This window comes from Canis lupus, chromosome 36, assembly GCF_003254725.2.
Source record: "Canis lupus dingo isolate Sandy chromosome 36, ASM325472v2, whole genome shotgun sequence".
Classification (NCBI taxonomy): domain Eukaryota; kingdom Metazoa; phylum Chordata; class Mammalia; order Carnivora; family Canidae; genus Canis; species Canis lupus.
The window spans coordinates 26,224,905-26,246,793 of record NC_064278.1 but is presented as its reverse complement, the minus strand read 5'-3'; the positions used below and the strand labels follow the sequence as shown (position 1 = coordinate 26,246,793).

The window sequence follows — 21,889 nt, the reverse complement described above, 5'->3', positions numbered from 1 at the left end:
AGAGTCAGATGCTTAACCAGCTGAGTCACTTAGGCACCCCTAAATTGCTTGTTTTTTAAGAAGTATTTTACTTTGGGAAGATATAGTGTATATACAAATAGCCATGCTTTACTTTGCCTCTAGGCCTTTGTTTATGTTGTTTTTACTCTGGAAAAATACTTTTCTCTATAATCCTTCATTAGGCTAACTTCTACTTGTCTTTTGGGTCTATCCTTAGATGTCATCATTCTAGAGAAGCTTTCTTTAACCCTTTCAAATTAGGTTGTGTGCTGCATGTATAGTTTTCTCCTTTTATCACTCATTTTTATCACTTTATTCATTTATTTAAAAATTTTGTGGAGTGCTGTCTGTGAGCCAAATCCTATTCGAGAAGGCAGTAATGAATAGACAAATTACTGCCCCTGTAGAGCTTACATTCTATTGGGTAGAGATAGACAGAAAAGGATTTAAATGTAATACTAGGTAGAGGTGAGTTCTAAGAAGAAGAACAAAGCAGAGAGAGTGTGGGGAGATGCTTATTTACTTAAAGTGACCAGGGAATGCCATTCTGAGGAGTATGAAACTTGTAGTCCTTGAGATGAGAGGTGATAGTGGCTTGGGGTAGAATGGTAGCAGTGAGAAATGTTCAGATGCTGGAAATGTTTTTGAAAATAGAATCAACAGTAACTTACTCATGAGTTGATACGGGATATGTGAGACAATAAGAAATAAGACCCCAAGATTCTGGCTTGAGTGGATAACAAAATTTCCTTGGATGAGGACACAAAAGGAACGGGTTTGGGATAGGGGTGTAGAAGAGATAGTACTCACCAGCTCAATATTAGATATGTTAAATTTGAGGGGCATACTAGAAATCTGAGTGGAGATGTTGAGTAGCCAGTTGTATATATGAGTCTTGAGCTCAGGCTAGCCTGGACCTGAGAAGTTGAAGAGGAATTACTGAATGTTTTAAGAGGGAGGAGAAGTGGCATAATGACTGAGTGTAGGAGAATGAATTGATAGTAAAAATTGGCAGTGAAAATGGAGTAGTTACTCGTTATGGTTTATGACCATGAATTCAGGTTGAGGTCAAGGCAGCACATGTATATGCTTTCTCTCATTGTGGGTTTTATCAGGCAATAATGATAGAGGGAGACAGGGACAAGGAAGTAATACAGTGATGGGCCATTCAATCTTAAGATGGATAAAAAAGGAAATAGGGCATAAGATGGTGAGTGAAAAGATGGTAGGGTAAATGGATAGGAGGTGCCTCCGAGTTCGAAGACTTGATAAGGATATACAGGTATTAAGAGGGTATTAGAGGTATTTTTTTTTTTAATTTTTATTTATTTACTTATGATAGTCACAGAGAGAGAGAGAGAGAGAGGCAGAGACACAGGCAGAGGGAGAAGCAGGCTCCATGCATCGGGAGCCTGATATGGGATTCGATCCCGGGTCTCCAGGATCACGCCCTGGGCCAAAGGCAGGCGCCAAACCGCTGCGCCACCCAGGGATCCCTAGAGGTATTAAGTGGGAGTTACTCTTCCATTGATGCCATTTTACCTTGTCTCTAAATCTGCCATGAACACAAATAAAAAGGCCAGAAAGAAGCCAAGGCAGTTTAAGCATAAACGTTACTCCTGTTTATAGGCCTGTGAATTGAGGAAATTTAACATGAGCCACTCTCTGTCAGTATGTAAGAAAAATAATTCCAGTCTTCTCTGTTTTAAGATCTCCTTTAACTTTCCCCTCTTCCTCACCATCCTCACTACCCTTAGAAACTCTGACAATTCTTATTGCGGTCTTCCTCAAACTGGAGTGTGTGTGTGTGTGTGTGTGTGTGTGTGTGTGTGTGTGTGTTTTAAACCTCTTCCATGTAATTACTAGTTGGTGAGGGTCTGTGTCTTGTTTGAAGCATTATACATGATAGTTTTTCGCCATGTACTTTGTACCTAGAAGTTAATTGTGGTGTAACCAGCTTCTAAAACTGGATATTTACCTAGAAAAAAAAGTGAGAATTACCTGTATATCTACATATACATCCCTTAGTAGATTATATACTGATTTAGAGGGCCATCATTTTATTGTTTTATCCCCAGGTCCCCCCACAATGCCTGATAATCTAATAGGTTAGGATATTTGTTGACTCAATGAATAATATATTATTACAGTCTTCCCTTTCCTAGAGGTTACTTTTCATATCACTTGCCGCTTTGCATTACATCTGAGAACTAGGAAGGAAGCAATTCCACTTTTAAGAATCTTCCCAAGAGGACCACCTGGGTGACTCAGTCAGTTAAGCACCTGCCTTTGGCTCAGGCCATGATCTCAAGGTCCTGGGATCTCAGGGTCCTGGGTTCAAGCCCTGAGTTTGGCCCCTGATCGGTGGGGAGTTTGCTTCTCCCTCTCCCCTGCCTCATCTCACCACTGGTGCTCTCTCTCTCAAAGAAATAAATAAAATCTTTTTTTTTTTTTAAAGCATCTTCCAAGAAAAAGAAAGTATGTGTCCACTTATAAAGATATGTTTATAAAAGCATTTATTATTCATAATAGCCTAGAACTGGAAACAGTTCAAATGCCCAGCAATTGATGAATAAATAAACAAAATGTGGTATATCTATTTAATGGAATACACTGTTCAGCAAAACACTACTGAAACATATTATAGTATCAGTGAACTCCAGAAAAGTTTAGACAAGTGAAAGAAGCCAGATGCAAAAAGGTACATACGGTGTGATTCTATCTTATAGGAAATGTCCCTCTAGAAAAAGCAAATTTGTTGAGAGAGAAAGTAGATCAATAGTTCCTTGGTGCTGGGGGTAGTGAGGTAAGAATGAGGTTAACTATAAATAGGCACAAGGGAAGTTTTTGGGATAATGGAGATTTTCTCAAATAGGGTTTGTGGTTGCACAAATCTAAATTTTACACAAATTACTTAATTGTTCATATATTATCAATGAATTTTATGGAATGTAAATTGTATCACAATAAAGCTATGAAGAACAAATAATTTTGAGCATCCAGATGAGGTATTTTAGAAAAAATGAAGTTTATCCAGAAATAAGCTTTTTGGTTCTCACTATGCCAAGCTTGTTGAGTTTACTTAGGCAAAATTGTAACCAGTCTATTTTCTAACACAGTGTACACATTGTACATTTAAAAGATACTGATCAGGAGCAAATGATGATTGACGGAAAAGAAATAAAAGCTTTAAAAAGTAAAAAGTAGGACAGCCTGGGTGGCTCAGCAGTTTAGCGCCGCCTTCGGCCCAGGGTGTGATCCTGAAGTCCTGGAATCGAGTCCCACGTCGGGCTCCCTGCGTGGAGCCAGCTTCTCCCTCTGCCTATGTCTCTGCCGTGTGTGTGTGTGTGTGTGTGTGTGTGTGTGTCTCATGAATAAATAAATAAAATAAAAAAAAAAAAGTAAAAAGTTTATCCAGCAAAGAGTGTTTAATGTTGGCTTGTTACCTTATATATGTCAGTAGCACCTGAGGCCATCTTGACATTAATAGCTTGGTATAATTACTGATTACAGTGATGACATCTAATCAGTAAGAAAAGCTTGATTTATTTCTGTGTCCCTAGGTTATGAAAGCAAGGTAATTATGTAAAAATTTATAAAAATTAATTATTAAAATTTGATGTAAAGGAACCAGCTTCATTTATGCTTTTATTTATATTGGAAAATGGTGCCAATGTATGAGGTAAATTATATTAATAGTGTGCTGTCTTGGTCATGTTACACCTGACGAATCACACTATACTAGGACCTGTAATTAGTGATTTTTCTAGTATTAATGATAAAATTACAGTAGTTTCATCAGTTTGCATTAACTTGACTGTCTTGTAACTAGAAATCTTAAAACTTTCAGGATTTTTTTTCTGATGCAAGTTAATGCATTCAGATGGTAAAATAAAGGTTGTTTTAGTTTGGTGCTAGTTTTAACCTAGTACTACATAACAGACCACCCCAAATCTTACTGAGCTTAAAACAACTTATCTTTCATCATTCTGTGGGTTGATTGGGCAGTTCTTGTGCTTGTCTTACCAGGTAAGTCTTACATCACAGCTGCATTTAGCAGATGGGTTGCCTGGGGGATGGGCCAGGGGATGGGCCTAGCTGGGCTTAGCGAGATGCTGAGCTGCTTCTTGCCACATGATATGATATCTGAGGGTTCTTCACACATAGTGCTTTAGGGCAGTGTTCACAAAAGAGCAAAATCAGAAGTTGTAAGGCCTTAAGTTAAGAGTGTCATTTCTGCTGCTTTTTGTTGGTCAAAGCAAGTCACAAGGCGGGCTGAGATTATAAGGGTGGGAAAGTAGACTACAACTCTTGATGGGAGGAGCAGTAAAGTCCTATGACAAAAGAGGCATGCATACAATGTTTCCTTTTTTTTTTTTTTTTTTTGGCCTTTCTGTTCTTTAAAATAAAAAATTCTGCTTTTCAGAATTAATTGGAACAGATGACTAGGAATATAAACTTGAAAAGGTTTGCTTTAATATAAAAAATGAAGAGGTTGACTTAGAGGAGTTCTTGGAAGCTTCAGTCTGATGAGGCTACACGTAAATACAAGTATTTTCTGAAAAGAAAATAGCTTTAGCTTTGCTTGTTTCTATACTACTATCATGTCATTGTATGGCAACTTGAATGTTGAAGTGAGAAGAGGTGTTTTGAGCTTTGAAATTTGATTGACCTGGATGGGCATTTTATGCTTTTATGGTCTGTTTCTGTATCTGGAACGTGAGGATAAAAATATATCTGGATTAGGAAGATAAAAAAAAGTTCTAGAGATAGATGGAAATGATGGTTGCACAACAGTGCTAGTATATATCTTTTTATTTTTTTATTTTTTTTAATATTTTTTTTTCAATTTTTATTTATTTATGATAGTCACAGAGAGAGAGAGAGAGAGAGGCAGAGACATAGGCCGAGGGAGAAGCAGGCTCCATGCACCGGGAGCCTGATGTGGGATTCGATCCCGGGTCTCCAGGATCGCGCCCTGGGCCAAAGGCAGGCGCCAAACTGCTGCGCCACCCAGGGATCCCAGTATATATCTTTTTAAAGATTTTATTCATTTAGAGAGTGAGAGAGTGCACACATGGGGGAGGGAGTAACTGGACAAAGTGGGAGGGAGAGGGACGAGCAGACTTTTCGTTGAGTGCAGAGCCCTATGTGGGGCTTGGGCTCCATCCCATGACTCTTGAGATCATTACCTGAGCCAAAAACAAGAGTCGGATGCTCAACAGACTGAACCCACGTGCCCCAACGCTGGTATATTTTTAAGGGTGAACTCAACACCTAAAAATGACTGAAATGCTTAAAGTAGATTTTATGTTATGTATATTTTATTGCAGTAAAAAAAACAAAACAAAACATGTACCTTGAAAAGCACTTATGAGGATTAGATTTAGTAACAGACACTCAGTTATGCTTATTCACTAGGCAGCTTGTTAGGGTTACTTTCCCTAAAATTTATTTAACCTTTACTCAGAGAAATGTGTTTCTGAAATATTGACTACTGGTAGAATCATTTTATATATGATAAAAAGAGAATCCTACAAAATCCCATGAACCTTTTTAAAAATGAGTACTCTGGGTGAATTTGGATTTTCAGGTAATCAAGAGATTTGCTTATATTGGATAGAATATGTCGTTCTCAAAAAAAAAAAAAATATGTCGTTCTCTTTAGATGTTTCTCGTTTTCTTCTTTTATGCTTTCTTGTCCCAGAAGGACATAATGAAATACTTTGCCCAACAGTGGGGATTTATTCAAGGGGTTAAATACTACTACTCTTTGTTAGGATACATAAACTCACTTGAGACATGAATTGATGCCTGATACTGCATTCATTTATAGTCAGCAGTGCAATTTGAAAAATTAATTCATGATTTTTATGTTAAGAATCTTGAAGATTGGTAATTGATTGACAGTTCATCTAATATGTGCTAGTGTTCTAGATACTGGAGATACAGTAGATAATAATACAAATGTCCTGGCTCTCATGGATTTAAATTCAAGTTGAGATTTTAGTCAATAATTAATGGAAATAAATACGTACTTTGATTTGGAGATAAGTGGTAGAAAGAACTAAAAAGGCAGGATAAGAAGTTAAGAGAGTAATGAGGAAGAAGAGACTATTTTAGAGAAAAGGGTCTAATGTTGGCATCTCTGAAGAGAAGTGTGGGAGTGAGCTATGCAAACAAGTGGCCAAGAGCATCCCAGATTTGAGAAATAGCAAGTGCAAAGGCTTTGAGGTAGGGCCAAGGGTGGTGAAGTTGATAGAGCAGGAAGTCCAGTAGTGACAACTACTGAGTGAGGCTAGAGGAACATGAAAGAAGGTGAGGTCTTAAAGATAGGTGTCCTATTTAAATTTTTTTCTGAGGCACTAGTAGGGACTTTGTATTTTAAGTGTGATGGGAAACCATTGGAATTTTTTTAAAAGCCTTTTATTTTGAAATGGTATTAGACTTTAAAAATTTGCAGAAATAGTGAGGAGTGCCCATATATTCTTCACCCAGTATCAATATCTTGCATAACTATTATTGGAATCAGTTTTTTGAGGTAGTATTTTTTTTTTTTAAGATTTTATTTATTGATTCATGAGAGACACAGAGAGAGAGGCAGAGACACAGGCAGAGGGAGACGCAGACTCTGTGCAGGGAACCTGACGTGGGACTCGATCCAGGGTCTCCAGGATCAGGCCCTGGGCTGAAGGCGGCGCTAAACCTCTGAGCCACCCAGGCCGCCCTTGAGGTAGTATATTGCTTTAAAATTTGCACTCTCCTGCTTCTATGTGAAGACTGAAGAGGCAAGAGATGAAGTCTGGAGACCAGTTCGGAGGCTAGTGTAGTGGGCTAGCAGAGAGTTGATGAGGGTGGGAAGCTGACAGTTCCTTAAAAGAGATGTACCCAAGTAGCTTCTTGGAACTCATATTTTTAAAAACCTGCTTTAGAGTAGAGTATCTTACCAAGAAACTGCAGAAAGCATTCCCTGAGACCAAACTTCTGTACTTGGTTATTTTTTAAGAGGAACAAAATACTAGCATAATTTAGATCAAGAAAAATATTATGTATAAGCAATTTTGATAATGAAAGAAGGTAGTAATTGACACAGGTGAATAAAGAACAATAGCCACATTTATCTATCTTGAAAATCAGTGAGTTGCTTAGGCATTGGTTCCATTATTGTAAGTTGCCAGTAGTTTTTCTTTGAAAAAGAAAACAAGTAAATATCACACACATTTCAAGTTTTTACTTTGTGTGGAAAATGCTTCTTAATTTGGCAAAGATTGATTACCAGGATTTTTCAGGGCAAAGATATAATCTGCATGGCTAATCTTTATCCTTTTTATTTTCAATTTTTACATATTTTACTTGAAAGTTAAGAATATGACCCATAGTTTGAAATGAAAGTTTAAGGAAAGCATTGTACAAATATTTTGCCAATGTATATAGTTAATTTATAGATCTATGATGGTGCTTATATTTATTTATTCATTTTTTAAAAAGATTTTATTTATTCATGAAAGACACAGAGAGGCAGAGACACAGGCAGAGGGAGAAGCAGGCTCCATGCAGGAAGCCGGACATGGGACTTGATCCCGGGACTCCAGGATCATGCCCTGGGCGGAAGGCAGGCGCTAAACCGCTGAGCCACCCAGGGATGCCCCCTATGATATGCTTTTAAAGTATTAATGAAATTCATGAATTATTCTCAAAATTGTAGTTTTCTAATGTTCTGTAACATCAAACAATTTGCTAATTTACTTAAACTATTTCCAGCTTTTTGTTTTCTATAAAAACAATGAGGTGATGAATTAAATAAACCTTGTTCTGAATGTTGAACCTAAAATTAAGTACTTTTTAGTAGTATCTACTCTCCTTCACTTTAAGAACTAAAAGGTAACATTTTTTTTGTGGTGGAAGTCTGAAAATTGTAGATACTTTTGTTCTTTGTTATAATTCAACTCTTTAATGCATGGCTTTATGGAATTTATTTTCATTAAAGAGGGAACATAATTGAGAGGATTGAGTGAAATACTTGTAGAATATTTGGAACAAAGTCTGGCAAGGAGTTCATGCTTACTTAATATCAACTCTTATTAGAAGTACTGTAAGTGGGATTGGGATTATTTAAAATAGCTTTATTTTTGCTTGTTTTGAAGAAGTGGTCTGTGAGCCCCCTTTGTTATTCACCTAATATCTAATGGGTAGCTTCTGGGTGTCAGGCAGTGTCAGATGTTCTCATGTACATTATTTTGGCTTATGATTAGGGTAATAGGCTCTGAGATGTGAAGTTATTGAGTCATGGTTGCATAAGAGGTAGGCTTTCTTACAAAACACCCAAACCTGCCATCTGTTGTTGACATAAAAGGCTTTTTAATTTGTCAAAATCACTCCTGATAAATGTATATATTGGATACTTTCTTATATGCAGAGCTATAGGATATGGGCTATGGAGATTGAAGATATTTTTGGTACAGTGTCTTGTAGTGTGGGAGACACTGAGATACAAGGTAAAAACTGGTATTATTAGAAATTATACACACTTAGAGGACAGAGATGTTTGCTTCAGGGAAGAAGTTTAATCAGGGATTTTTTTTTTTTTAAAGATTTTATTCGTTCATTCATTTATTTATTTATTTATTTATTTTTTCATTTATTTATTTACTTATGAGAGAGAGAGAGATTGAGGAGAGAGCGTGCGCACCCACACGAGCAGGGGTTGGGAGCAGAGAAAGAAAATCTGGAGCAAATTCTGCCCTGAGTGTGGAGCCTGACAAAGGACCAAGATCCCATAACCCAGAGATCATGACCTGAGCCTAAATCAAGAGTCAGATACTTAACCGACTGAGCCACCCAGGTGCCCTCAGGGATGGTTTCTTGAAAACAGTTAACATTTAAACTGAGTGATTTGGAGGAGTGGGATTTGGATGACTTAGTTGAAGAAACAATAACAAAACATGAGATGTGTATAGAAAATAGTGTGTAGTTTGTTTTGGCTACTGTGTGTGAATGAATGAATGTAGGGGAAATTTTATTATTTATTTTTAAAAGATTTTATTTATTCATGAGACACAGAGAGAGAGAGAGAGAGAGAGAGACAGGGACAGGCAGGCAGAGGGAGAAGCAGGCTCCATGCAGGAAGCCTGATGTGGGACTTGATCCCCATCTCCAGGATTACACCCTGGGCTGAAGGCAGGCGCTAAACTGCTGAGCCACCCGGGCTGCCCTCTAGGGGAAATTTTAGATTGAAAAGGTAAATTAAATTTAGGACCAAATTGTGTAGGATCTTGAAAACGTGACTGTTTTGAATTCAGACATTCATTAGTTGAGTGCATTTCTTTTAGTCACTATAGAAGCTAGGTACATATGGTTTGGGGAAAATAAAAGGGAATGAGAAATTTAGACCACGATGAGATTTTATTAAAAAGGGAAATTGGTGGGCATGCAGAATGGTAGAAAGAATATTCATTTTATTAGGAAAAAGGGAATGAAATTTCTAATCCTTGCCCTGCCATGAAGTAGTTATATAATGTCAGGATAGGCCTTTTACATTCTATGTGCATCAGTTTCTCAGTATGTAAAATGAGGTTTGTATAAAAGATCATTAAAGCCATAATGAGATGGTGACTGTGTCTTTTCTTGTCTAAACTAAGATGCTGAAATTGAAAGGAGGTACTATTAATAATTAAGCTCAGTAGCAACTGAATTATATTCTTGCTTCTTATTATGAGTCTACTTTCACCTATTTCAAAACTCAAATTTAAGCTACTGAAAAGAAAAAGAACTAAGACATAAATCATATATGTTTAATGTTGAACCAAGGTAAAAGTAGTATAATCTGAGGAAATATAATCTTTTAAACATTATCTTTAATTAAAGTATAATTGGCACTCGACGTCACATTTGTTTCAGGTGTGTAACGTAGTGATTCCACAAGTTTACGTGTTAATGCTGTGCTCACCACCAGGGTGGCTCCCATCTGTTACCTGCAGTGCTGCTGTAACACCCTTGACTGTATTCCTCGTGCTGGACTTTTGTTCTCGTGACTGACTCATAACCGGAAGCCTGTACCTCCCACTCCCCTTCACGCATTTTGACCATCTACCACCCCCCAGAAATAGAATCATTTTTAATTAAGTATCTGCTTGATGTTACGTACGAGTGGTGATGACTAAAAACGTGCATATGAACATGGAATTGTTTTGAAACGTATATTGTTCAAAATAAAGTCCGTTACTCTCATAGACAAAGCTAAAGACAATTACACGTCACTGTAAGAATACCCTTCAGTAAGTCTGGCATTTAGGGGAAGTAATGAGGTACTTCATTTACACGTGTTTTCTCAACATAATTCTTTAAATGTCTTCAGGGACTGCAGTCTTCAGGGTAGTTTACCTTGTATTAGCTGGTCTTCCGGACTGCTGTGCTTGCTGTTTTAAATACTCTTGTTACAGTTTTTAAGATCTTCCCTTGATGATAGACGCAGTGCTGTAATTTTCTGGCTTTTCATGATGGTTCAATTCGATTATGCAGAGGCATCTTTCCCCCCGGCCGTCCTGTAGAAGTAAGAACTGCCTGAGAGCTTCAACACTATGGATTTTGATAGCCAGATTGTTATTTCAAGCCACTTTCCCATATTTTCTAGTTTTCTCATATTCTAGACAAGAGATTCTCAGGCACTTGATGTACATTCAGATCACTTGGGTATTTTGTTAAAAGGCTAATTCTGATTCAGTAGATCTGTGGGCCTGAGAATCTGCTTTTCTAATAAGCTCCTAAATGGTGTGGAGTTGCTATTCTGTAGACTGCACTCAGGACCAAAGGTTCTAAAAAGTTTACTGGAATTCTGTAAATCTTAGGATACAGGGCATTAAGTTATTACCTGGATTCTTTCAGAATTATCAATAGTTTTAAAAAGAAAACTTAGTACTTCTGTAAATTTAATAATACAGCTGATTGAATAATATTTATCTTTTATATTCACATTTCCCTCTTTCATGTTTACCTGTGTCTTAACTCTAGGTTTGCTTCTTTCTCATTTCTTTTTTTTTTGTTGTTGTGGTTTTTTGCTTTTGTTTAATGTATTATTGTGTTTTGTGGATCTGGTCAGGGAACCGTTACTGTATTTTATGTTTGTATCTACATTTTATTTTGCATGCGTAACGTGGCTTTGCCTGGATGTTCTTTTTGGTAAGTTCCAAATTTATAAAGCATATTGTTTTTTTGTAGTGTAAGTTACAGTGTTTTTCATCTTTTTTTCCCCCTCTCACTTCTAGTAATGTGCTCATGCTCATGAGTTGTTTTTAATTTTTTTTGAAGAGTTCATTTGTATTTTTTCCTAACATTTTCCAACTTTCCTTAATAGTAGTACAGTTTGATACTAATCTGCTTTGATTGGTTTTATAGCCTCACGCTGTCAGTTGCTGATCACTTTAGCAATTGCTGTCTCAAGTATTTTGGTTTTTTAAAAAAGCCTTAGTCATCTAGAGATGTTGTTCTAAGAGCTTGTGCTTCCATATAGTAATCATAAAAGAAGATAGTTTGTAGTAATATTAAATATCTTTGTTCTGAATGAATAATGCATTCTGATTTTGTTTTTACAGCAACAGCTTGCACAGCTACAGAAAGAAAAATCAGAGATTCTGAAAAATCTGGCATTGTACTATTTCACATTTGTAGATGTTATGGAATTTAAGGTAAGTATTTTAATATGTAAAATTTAACATAGAATGATGTTTGTTAATTGTATAAATTGCTTTGTAACTTGTAGATAATAACATTAGAATTCTTAGAACTAAAAATTAAAATGTATTTTATTTGTATGTGTTTTCTAAATTCAGTATTATTTATATAGGTGAAAGATTAAAATCAGCTTTTATTTTTAGGACCATGTTTGTGAATTGCTGAATACTATTGATGTTTGCCAAGTCTTCTTTGATATTGTAAGTATTATTTTCAGAAAAGTTTCCAGTTCTCTTCTGATTTTCTAATAGAACTAAGGAGACTGAATATTTTTCTTTAGAAAAAATCTCCATGACTAGTGTGTGAAATTTTAGCATTGTTAATTTGGCTTATTTTGTAGCATTTTTTTAAGGTAAGAAGTTATAATGTATTCTCTGTTTTTGTTTATTTAATTGTCACTGAGTATGAGTCTTGCACATATTGGGAAATAGTTCTTAATTCTAGTATTTTATTTTAGTAGGTCTTTTAAAAAGTTAAGTGAATAATATTTTTCTCTGTAAAAGACATACTTGATGGGATCTTTCTTAGGTGAGACAATTTCTATATACAGAAAATCAAAGTGAAGAATGTCTCCGGTGACAATTTACTTATTGAATGACTTTTATTATTTATTTAATACTTCTTTTTCTTGCTTAGTGAGATTGGCTCCATATTCCTTGTTATTCTAGTTTTGTTTATTCTTTTAAACTGTTACCAATTAAGGCAATAACAACTTTTTTTCATCCATAAAATTGTGTCACCAACACAAAACTATTATCTGTAACTTCCAAATTTTAGGTATGTTTTTTGGTGAAAGGAATTAGAATTTTAGAAATGGGAATAAAATAAATAACTATAGATTGGATTTCAGTAGCTGCTGTGAAGATTTTTGTGCCTTTAAAAGTTAGCAAAATAAGGAGTTAAACTTGATTTTTGTTTTCTAGACTGTAAACTTTGATTTAACAAAGAACTACTTAGATTTGATCATAACCTATACGACACTAATGATACTGCTGTCTCGAATTGAAGAAAGGAAGGCAATCATTGGATTATACAACTATGCTCACGAAATGACCCATGGAGCAAGGTAGACCTCCATTATACAAATCTTTGTGAAGTTCTTAGTTTGATGGCTAACAACTCACTGATATTTGATATGTCTGTTTTAAGTGACCGAGAATATCCGCGCCTTGGTCAGATGATTGTGGATTATGAAAACCCTTTAAAGAAGATGATGGAAGAATTTGTACCCCACAGCAAGGTAGGACCTGGTTTTTAAATGTGCATGTGAGATACAGGGTAATGAGATTGAGCTCCACATCAGGTTCCATGCTGAGCATGGAGCCTGCTTAAGATTCTCTCCCATTCTCTGCCTCCTGCGCCCCCACCCCCCACTGCCCACCCATGCACACTTGCTCTCTCTCTTTCTCTCTCTCAAAGAATGAATGAATAAAGAAATAAATAGGCATATGAGATGACATAAGGGTGAATAGAGTTAACAAACTTCTTTTATGAAAAACATTAAAATGGGATATGAATAGTAGGCAGGCATGGTTTTATCTAATTGTGAACTGGAGCACTCATTAGTTAGATTCCAAATAGTATATGGAGACTCAGGGATCATTCATTATAGTTTTCACATTTGGTATTGGGTATAGAGGTAGTGAAATTTAGTATTTGAGAATGTCTACTCTGATACCAGACTATCTTGATACTAATCCCAATGCTGCCGATTATTAAGTATGTAATATTGGGAAAGTTACTTAACTGTTTTCATTGTATCTCACTTTTCTTATCCGTAAAAATGGAGTAATGGTACTTGCCTCATGGTTGTTAGGATGTTTCAATGAGTTACTTCATAAAAAGTGTTTGGATACATAGTATTTGATAAATTTTAGCTATATTAATTCGTAAAGCCTTTTAATGAGGAAAAAATGACGAGTTTTGTGAAAATACTTGGGAATGTCTGTCTTTTACAATACATTGAAAAAATTTCTGTTCGAAGGAGTCTTGCCATTATGGCTTCTCTGCAGTTAAGGCTGATTCAGTGTACGTAAGCACATGAAGGAAATGTATAGGTATCTCATAAATCCTCATTATAGGTAAGGAAGTTGAGCGCTGGAGAACTGACACAATTAGGCATTTGGCAGTAATGGCAAAACCAGAGCAAAAGCCAAGATTTCAGAACCTTAGTTCATTCTTTTTGAATGATGAGAATTAGACATTTTAATAATACACTATTTTGTATGCATCTGTTAACGCCAAAATTTTCCTTTAGTTTTCTTACCTCTGAAAATTCTGAAGGTGCATTTGCAGTTTAATTTTTGCATAGCTGTATTATAGCCACAAATTTATATATCTAATGTTTTGAAGTTAGTTGGATCATTAGTTACAAGCTAATAGATGGCATCAGATTTGAAGTAAAAATCATCCTTATAGATGGAAGTGTCAGGATTCCTCAGAGTGTTGATGAGCACATCATAGTCATCTGTCTCTGATTTTAGTCATCTGTCTCTTTTTCCTCACCTTGAACTAGCTTCCCTACTTCTCCCTTGTTTTTTCTCTGGATCTGTGTCTGACTTCTTGCCAATCATGTCTGACCTTTTTTTTATTTATCCACTTCAAATTTGTTTTTTTTTTCCCACTTAGGTGATAAAAATTTCCTTAAAGGCTTAAGGGTTGGATCTCTCTTTTTTTTTTTTTTTAATTTTTATTTATTTATGATAGTCACACACAGAGAGAGAGAGAGACAGGCAGAGACACAGGCAGAGGGAGAAGCAGGCTCCATGCACCGGGAGCCCGACGTGGGATTCGATTCCGGGTCTCCAGGATCGCGCCCTGGGCCAAAGGCAGGCATTAAACCACTGCGCCACCCAGGGATTGGGATCTCTTTTTAAAGAGATTGGATTGGATCTCTTTTTAAATAAACTCTCCATACTCATTCACATATACTAGGCTATTAAATTGCTTGAGGACAATCATACAGTTGGATTAGACCATTTATTTCCTTATTATGATTTTTTCTGATGTACGATGATATTCCAGGTTTTTTGTTTTAAGATTTTCTTTTTCTTCTTTTTGAGAGTGTGAGTGGGGGAAGAGCAAAGGGAGAGGGAGAAAGAAAAATCTCAAACAGACTGCACTGAGTGCAGAGCCTGATAGAGGGCTCAAGCCCATGGCCCTGTGATCATGAACTGAGCTGAAATCAAGAGTCAGATGCTTAACCAACTGAGCCACCTAGGCATCCTAGTATCCCAAGTTTTAGTGGAAAGTCTATCTTGTATTTGCTAGAATTTGTTAAAATTAATTTAGTTTAAAAAATATCATTTGATAGAGCATAATAAAAATACAGATTTCTAGAGTCTACTCTCAGAGGTTCTAGTTTACTAAGCTATAGTAAACTATATAACTATATAACTATATAGTTATAACTATATAACTTTCTGTTTCCTGAACAAATCCCATGATAGTTCATGGGCAGCCAGATTAAAGAATCACTCTTATACAGAAGTTTTAGGAAGCAGAGATGAGTACCAAAGCACAGTTAAAAGCAAACAAGAAGCAGATGAGAAGAAACATTGAGTATCTTGATGATAAAGCTGTAGTTAACAAACCAAGAGGCAGAAAGAAGTTAAGCAATTTGTTAAGATAGAGTACATTTTTTTATAAGGCATTCTTTGGAGAAATATGAAATAAGTTGGGCTCTCTTAACACTTAGTCATATAACCCTAATGTTCTGTTATTTCAGTGAAAATTATCAGAGTACAAAAGAATGACACTAGGTTTCCTACCCCTTTTGAAATAAGTATCTCAAGATTGCCAAACATTTTAACTTCTAAGGAAGTAACATGATTTCCTGAGTTAAGCTCTTGCCCAGGAATGCAGAATCTATTTTGCTTTTATGAAGTTAAAAAAAAAATTCTAAAGGAGATTGCCAGACCCTCTCAAATATTTTACGGAGCATAGTTGTGATTAGGCTTTGTTGTTTTAGGATGGTACAGTTTTAGAAACACACAGCAGTTGTAGCTGAAATTTAAATGAGAAAGGAAAATGTTATTCCTCAACTTCCTTTTTTCCTATTTTAGTCTCTTTCAGATGCACTGATTTCTCTTCAGATGGTGTATCCTCGAAGGAATCTTTCAGCTGACCAGTGGAGAAATGCCCAATTATTGAGTCTCATCAGTGCACCTAGTACAATGCTTAATCCTGCACAGTCTGACACTGTATGGTTCTATTTTTCCCTTTTCAAATGAAAATAGTAAAGTTGATTTTTAAAATAACATAAGTTTTACAGTATTGTTGCAGTTTTTCTTCTAATTGATATTAGCTCATCAGTGAAATTTGCTAAATGTTCATTAAGTCCTACTGTTGAGTTTTATTTCTAAATTCTGATGCTGAGTTAATACAATTAGTGTAAGTATTTTCTTACACTAATTTAAATGTTTTGTTCTGTTATGGTAGAAAATTTGGAAAAAGCAGAAAGTTTTAAAGAAAAAAAAAAAATCTCAATCTTCACCAACCCGAGAAAATCATTACTAATTCTTTCACAAAGTTGACCCTTGAACAACACAAGTTTGAAGTGTGTGGGTCTACTTACATTTGGGTTTTTTCTTTTTCATAAATACCGTATTTTCTCTTCCTTAAGATTTTCTTAATAACATTTTCTTTTCTGTAGCTTAATTTACTGTAAGAGTACATTATATAATGTGTATTAACATGCAAAATATATGTTAATTGACTTTGTGTTATTGGTAGGGCTTCTGGTCAATAGTAGGCCATTAGTAGATACGTCTTTGGGAGTCAGAAGTTCTGTGTGAATTTTCAGCTGCGCAGGGAGGGGGTTTTGGCACTCCTAACCCTCGTGTTGTTTAATCTTTTCCCTGTGAACAAAGATGTTCTGCAGGTGGAGAGTACACACATAATTACTGATTTGGGTGAGACAGTGAACATCTATGTACATTAATCTTTTTTAACTTGATTAAAATATTATCTTTTGGAATACTGCAAACTCTGAAATAGGAAATTTGGAAGTTGTCATTTACCAAATTGAAGACAAGCAGGAGTATTAATTTAAGGGAGGTTTCAGGGAGTGTAAATATGAAAGGGGCACAGCTCTTATTGTCCTTTATAACTGCACATTTAAATATAAGTTATAAAACTATTATCTAGCTTTTCAAATATGTCATGGTGGTATTTGAGCCAACTATTGAGTAGTAAGAATTTTTAGGAGGAAAAAAAGGAGTGTAACTCGGTATAGGATTTGTGTTTTTAGAAATTCTTTTAATCACAGATTTTTTTTTTTTTTTTTGTATCTTCTCTTTTTAAGATGCCTTGTGAATATCTTTCTTTGGATGCAATGGAAAAATGGATAATCTGTAAGTAAAATTAGTTTTGTAATTACCCCTCAGGTTTTAAGTTTTTAGAGAAAAATAACAGGTAACATGGATTACTTCTATGCTAAGCACTGTCCTGCGCCTTCTCTGTGCGTTACTTCATTCAGTTCTTTTATGACCCTGTCAAGATAGATCGTTTCTTTTATAGATAAGGAATCTAAAGCTTAATTCACATACGTGATAAGCGATAAAGGCAAAATAAGAACCCAGGCTAATGCCAGGGCTCATGGTGTATTATGTTGCCTCTCAGTATAGCTGTCAAAACTACATTTTTGTTTTGTTTTTAAGGATTTTAAAAAATATTTTGTTTATTCACTTAATGTTTTTGGTTTTGATTTACTTCAGTACATATAATAGCGGTTCATGGTTGGCAGTTAGATGCATGGAGGATAAAATTTCTTGTGCTCCTGAAAAGTTCACAGATTTTCGGGGAAATAGACATGGTGACACACAGATAAAATAGAGAATGAGAATTGCTATAATACAGCTGCTTGTATCACCCCCCGGTCCAGTGGCAGAGGGGAATGATTTTAAGCAGTTTGTGTTTTTTACTTTCTCTAGTTCTTGTTTCTTGATTTTTTCACTGTTAGGCAGTATTTGTTGATTTTTTTATTATGCCTCAAATTATAGTGAAGGATCAGGTTTTTTTTTAAACAAATTTTTAGATTGATACTTACATAAAATATGAATGACTAAACTAATAACTGAAAGTGAATTACTAAAGTTACCAGAAATAAAGTAATAAAGATACAAAAGAAAAGCTCACATTTTTAGGGGTGGCTCAGTGGTTGAGCATCTGCCTTCAGTTTGGGTTGTGATCCCGGGGTCCTAGGATCCAGTCCCACATCAGGCTCCCTGCATGGAGCTTGCTTCTCCCTCTTCCTGTGTTGTGTCTCTGCTTCTCTCTCTGTGTCTCTCATGAGTAAATAAATAGAATCTTTAAAAAAATCCACATTTTTTTTTAAAGGTATTTTTTTTTTAATTTTTATTTATTTATGATAGTCACACAGGGAGAGAGAAAGGCAGAGACATAGGCAGAGGGAGAAGCAGGCTCCAAGCACTGGGAGCCCGACATGGGATTCGATCCTGGGTCTCCAGGATCGCGCCCTGGGCCAAAGGCAGGCGCCAAACCGCTGCGCCACCCAGGGATCCCAAAATCCACATTTTTAATTACTAGATTGGTCTAATAGATTGTTACTAGATTTCTACTATAAATGTCAAATTTTTATGAAAATTTCTAAATACTCGTTTTCTTTACTTAATCTCAGTATGCCCTGTCATTTTGAATAGCACTGTTTTTATTATGAAAGAAAAGTAATTTAGGACATACTCCCTATCCTTAGCCTTTTTTTTTAAAAAAAAATAAGGTTTTCCTTCTTTCTTTCTTTCTTTCTTTCTTTCTTTCTTTCTTTCTTTCTTTCTTTCTTTCTGAGTGTGCACACACGAGTGGCGGGGTGGGGCAGGGGGAGAGAGAGAGAGAATCTCAAACAGAGGGACTCAGTGTGAAACCTGTCATGAGACTTGATCCCACCACCCTGAGATAATGACTTGAGCCAAAATCAAGAGTTGGATGCTTAACCATCCAGGTGCCCCTCCTTAGTCATTTTTATTAATTATATTTTTCACATTGATCATTTTTTTGATACTTATATTTTCTTCCATTATGATAATTAAGATTTTCATTCTTTGCCTCTTGGTTGATTCAAAAGACAGCTTTCAAAGTGTTGATTTTGCTTAAATGTATCCTGATCCCTGATTGTTCATGTTTATGGAAGTATGGTTGTAGAACAGAGGTGATTAGTAGAATTAGGTGGCATGGGTGACTTCTAGAATTAATAGCACTAGTTCCCCCAGGCTATACAGGAATGCTGATTTCAAGGCTCTGTACGATGGGCAGGGATGTGGGTCAGAAGGCAGGCTACACAGGGTCATATATAAGGCAGATAGATTTGGTATGATAACAGTTGCTGAAGTATGGAAAGTGTTAACTCTGAGCTTTGCTGAGCCTTGAGTAGAGTTAACAGAGGTTAAGAATTAACTCCAGCTCAGTGCTTTTTTGACCCTGATATTCATAGTAGGACTTTTTCTGTAGAAGATAGTCTACTTTCTTTAGCACTTTGCTTTAGATTAGTTCAAAGTGTGGTCCCTGGGTCAGCAGCATCACCTAGGAGCTTGTTAGATACACAGAATCTTGATGTCGGCCTAGACCTACCAACATAGACTGTAAATGGATCGTGGCAGTGTGATTTAATAAGCCTTTCCAGTGCTGATACAAGCTAAAGTTTGAGGATCACAGGTCTAGATTGTAACCTGGGGCCAAGAGTTACTGAGAGTCTGGAATGTTGAAGACCCAGCTTTTTGGAATGCAGTTATAAAATAACTTACCCTGTTGTTCTTACTATATTGGTTGCACTCAGAAGGACTCCTTGGAAAAGATTTCTTTTTCATTTCTAGAGTTTTGTGTTACTAATTTCTGTTTCTTTTTAAATTGATAGTTGATTCTTTCTTAAAAGATTTTCTCCAACTTTCTTGTCTAGTATTGGTCTTTTATCTTGTTTTCCAACAATTTTGTGGCTTAAAAAATGAAAAAAAATGTTCAGTTCTTTTATTGGGACCTTGGTGGGGAAAGATGGGTAAAATGTGATTTAATAAACTATCCTGGGGTAGCCTGGGTAGCTCAGCGATTTAGCGCTGTCTTCAGCCCAGGGCATGATCCTGGAGACCCGGGATCGAGTCCCACATCAGGCTCCCTGCATGGAGTCTGCTTCTCCCTCTGCCTGTGTCTCTGCCTCTTACTCTCTCTGTTTCTCATGAGTAAATAAGTAAAATCTTAAAAACAAAACAAACAAACAAAAACTATCCTGATCTGGGCAATCTTAAATTAATTTACTTTTTTTGATTCTATCATAAACAAATAGATACACTAAATTCAGAGGTAATCCATATCTTAAAAAATAAAACATGGTAACACATAGTATAACTGCTAATATTTTTAGAGAAATGTTAAATTATCAGCAGCAATTTTGTGAATCTAAGTATTCCACAAGGTATAAGACACTAGGTGAAATCTCTTTTTACTCTTTTTAGTCATTTATAATGACTTTTTAAGTCATTATATAAGGAAAGAATCTTTTACAATTTCTCATAAGGATTCTTTAAATTTCCATGCTTGTGTTCTCTGTCTTTGGTTGTGTACCAGGTCGTATAATTGGCTTGTGTTTAGGGGTCCTCTTGCATTAAAAATATGTCTACGTAACTTAAAAAGTTAACCTTTGGGGCTGTCCAGGTGGCTCAGGGGTTGAGTGTCTGCCTTTGGCTCAGGGCATGACCCCTGGGTCCCAGGATCGAGTCCCACATCAGGTTCCCTGCAGGGAGCCTGCTTCTCCCTCTGCCTGTGTCTCTGCCTCTCTCTCTCTCTGGGTCTCTCATGAATAAATAAATAAAATCTTTTTTTTTTTCTTTTAAAGTTAACTTGCTTGTGTAGTAACTCTGTTAAAGGAAGGTTCTTGAGCTAAAAATAAAAAGATAAATGGCAAGTTGTATGTTAATGATTCAGGAGTTTGTTTAAAGGTGGGGGTGACTACTGAGAATCCTAGCGAGATTTCATGGGAAATACGGTTGATTTGTAACTGGCCCAGTATAGTACTTTGTGTATAGCCCGCACTGAGTAGACGTTGAATGAATGACAGTTGAGGTTTTGTGGCCTAGTTCAGAGGGCTAGAGAGAGCGCTCACAAACATATATATGATTATACATTTGTGTAGGGTTTCCAAAGTAGATAACAAAAGATGAAAGAGTTACCTGAATTCATATACTAGAGAGCAGCATAGGGTAAATACTTGAGGCTAACTCTAGCTCTAACATGTTAATAATATAACTTTATGTAAGTCCTTGAACCCTCATTTTTTCAACTATGAAAGAAAAAGATACCATCTGTTTTATCTTCTCCGCAGAATCATGTGAGATAATATACATGGAACTTATTTGGTAAACTATGAATTGCTATGAAAATACGAGATGCCATTACATCTCTTCTGGTGATTTAGAAAAGTAGATTAGCCTTATTTTTCAGTTATTTTAACAGTTGTAACGATTAGCAAGTTATGTGTTAATTAGTAACTTCTGATCTTTTGTTTAAAATATAAAGATTTTATAAATAAATATATTCATTTATTAAAATGACTTATACAACCCAGAAGCAACATTTCCTTTTCTCATCAGTGTGGGTTCAAAGAACTGATTTTGCAGTATACAGAAGATTGAGAGAAACATGTTGCCATCTTTATGTATATGAATTATTGCCTGTCACTTGAAATCCTCAATTTAGTGATTATGTTTATATTTCTGAAATTTTTGAAAGCAACTTTGTAACTGAAAGATTTCAATTTTGGAATACTTTTATATTTGTATTTACTTCTGTTTCTTTAAAGTTGGCTTCATTTTGTGCCATGGGATTCTAAATACTGATGCGACAGCTTTGAACCTTTGGAAGCTAGCTCTTCAAAGTAGCTCTTGCCTCTCTCTCTTTCGGGATGAAGTTTTCCACATTCATAAAGCTGCAGAAGACTTATTTGTAAACATACGAGGGTATGACATTTTCATTTATCTTGTCTTTTATTTTTTTTGGAGAAGGGTAGTGAGCAGATTATTTTTATTGAAGTTTGGTGATAGAGAAGGATCATGTGGTGATCACCTGTACTTTCCTACTGGCCATAGCAAGTTGTTTTTAACAATTGTCCTGTTATGGTAATATTCATAATTTTATAGGTAACTTTGTAGATTAAAGTTTC

General features: G+C 35.8%; 1 protein-coding gene across 5 annotated transcripts in view; it reads left to right on the top strand.

Annotated features, from left to right (window-relative positions):
* The window catches only part of NCKAP1 (NCK associated protein 1), a 103,338-nt gene that overhangs the window by 24,800 nt on the left and 56,649 nt on the right, over positions 1 to 21,889 (top strand). For 3 of the 5 annotated variants that reach the window (XM_025460420.3, XM_025460418.3, XM_049106238.1), the window contains 7 exons: positions 11,595 to 11,681; positions 11,871 to 11,927; positions 12,651 to 12,793; positions 12,877 to 12,967; positions 15,792 to 15,929; positions 17,033 to 17,081; positions 21,530 to 21,686. In XM_025460420.3, the coding sequence (XP_025316205.1) occupies positions 11,595 to 11,681; positions 11,871 to 11,927; positions 12,651 to 12,793; positions 12,877 to 12,967; positions 15,792 to 15,929; positions 17,033 to 17,081; positions 21,530 to 21,686 (722 nt within the window). Of the gene's footprint in view, positions 1 to 11,588; positions 11,682 to 11,870; positions 11,928 to 12,650; positions 12,794 to 12,876; positions 12,968 to 15,791; positions 15,930 to 17,032; positions 17,082 to 21,529; positions 21,687 to 21,889 lie in introns of all 5 variants that reach the window. The other 2 variants (XM_025460419.3, XM_025460417.3) reach the window with 1 other exon arrangement.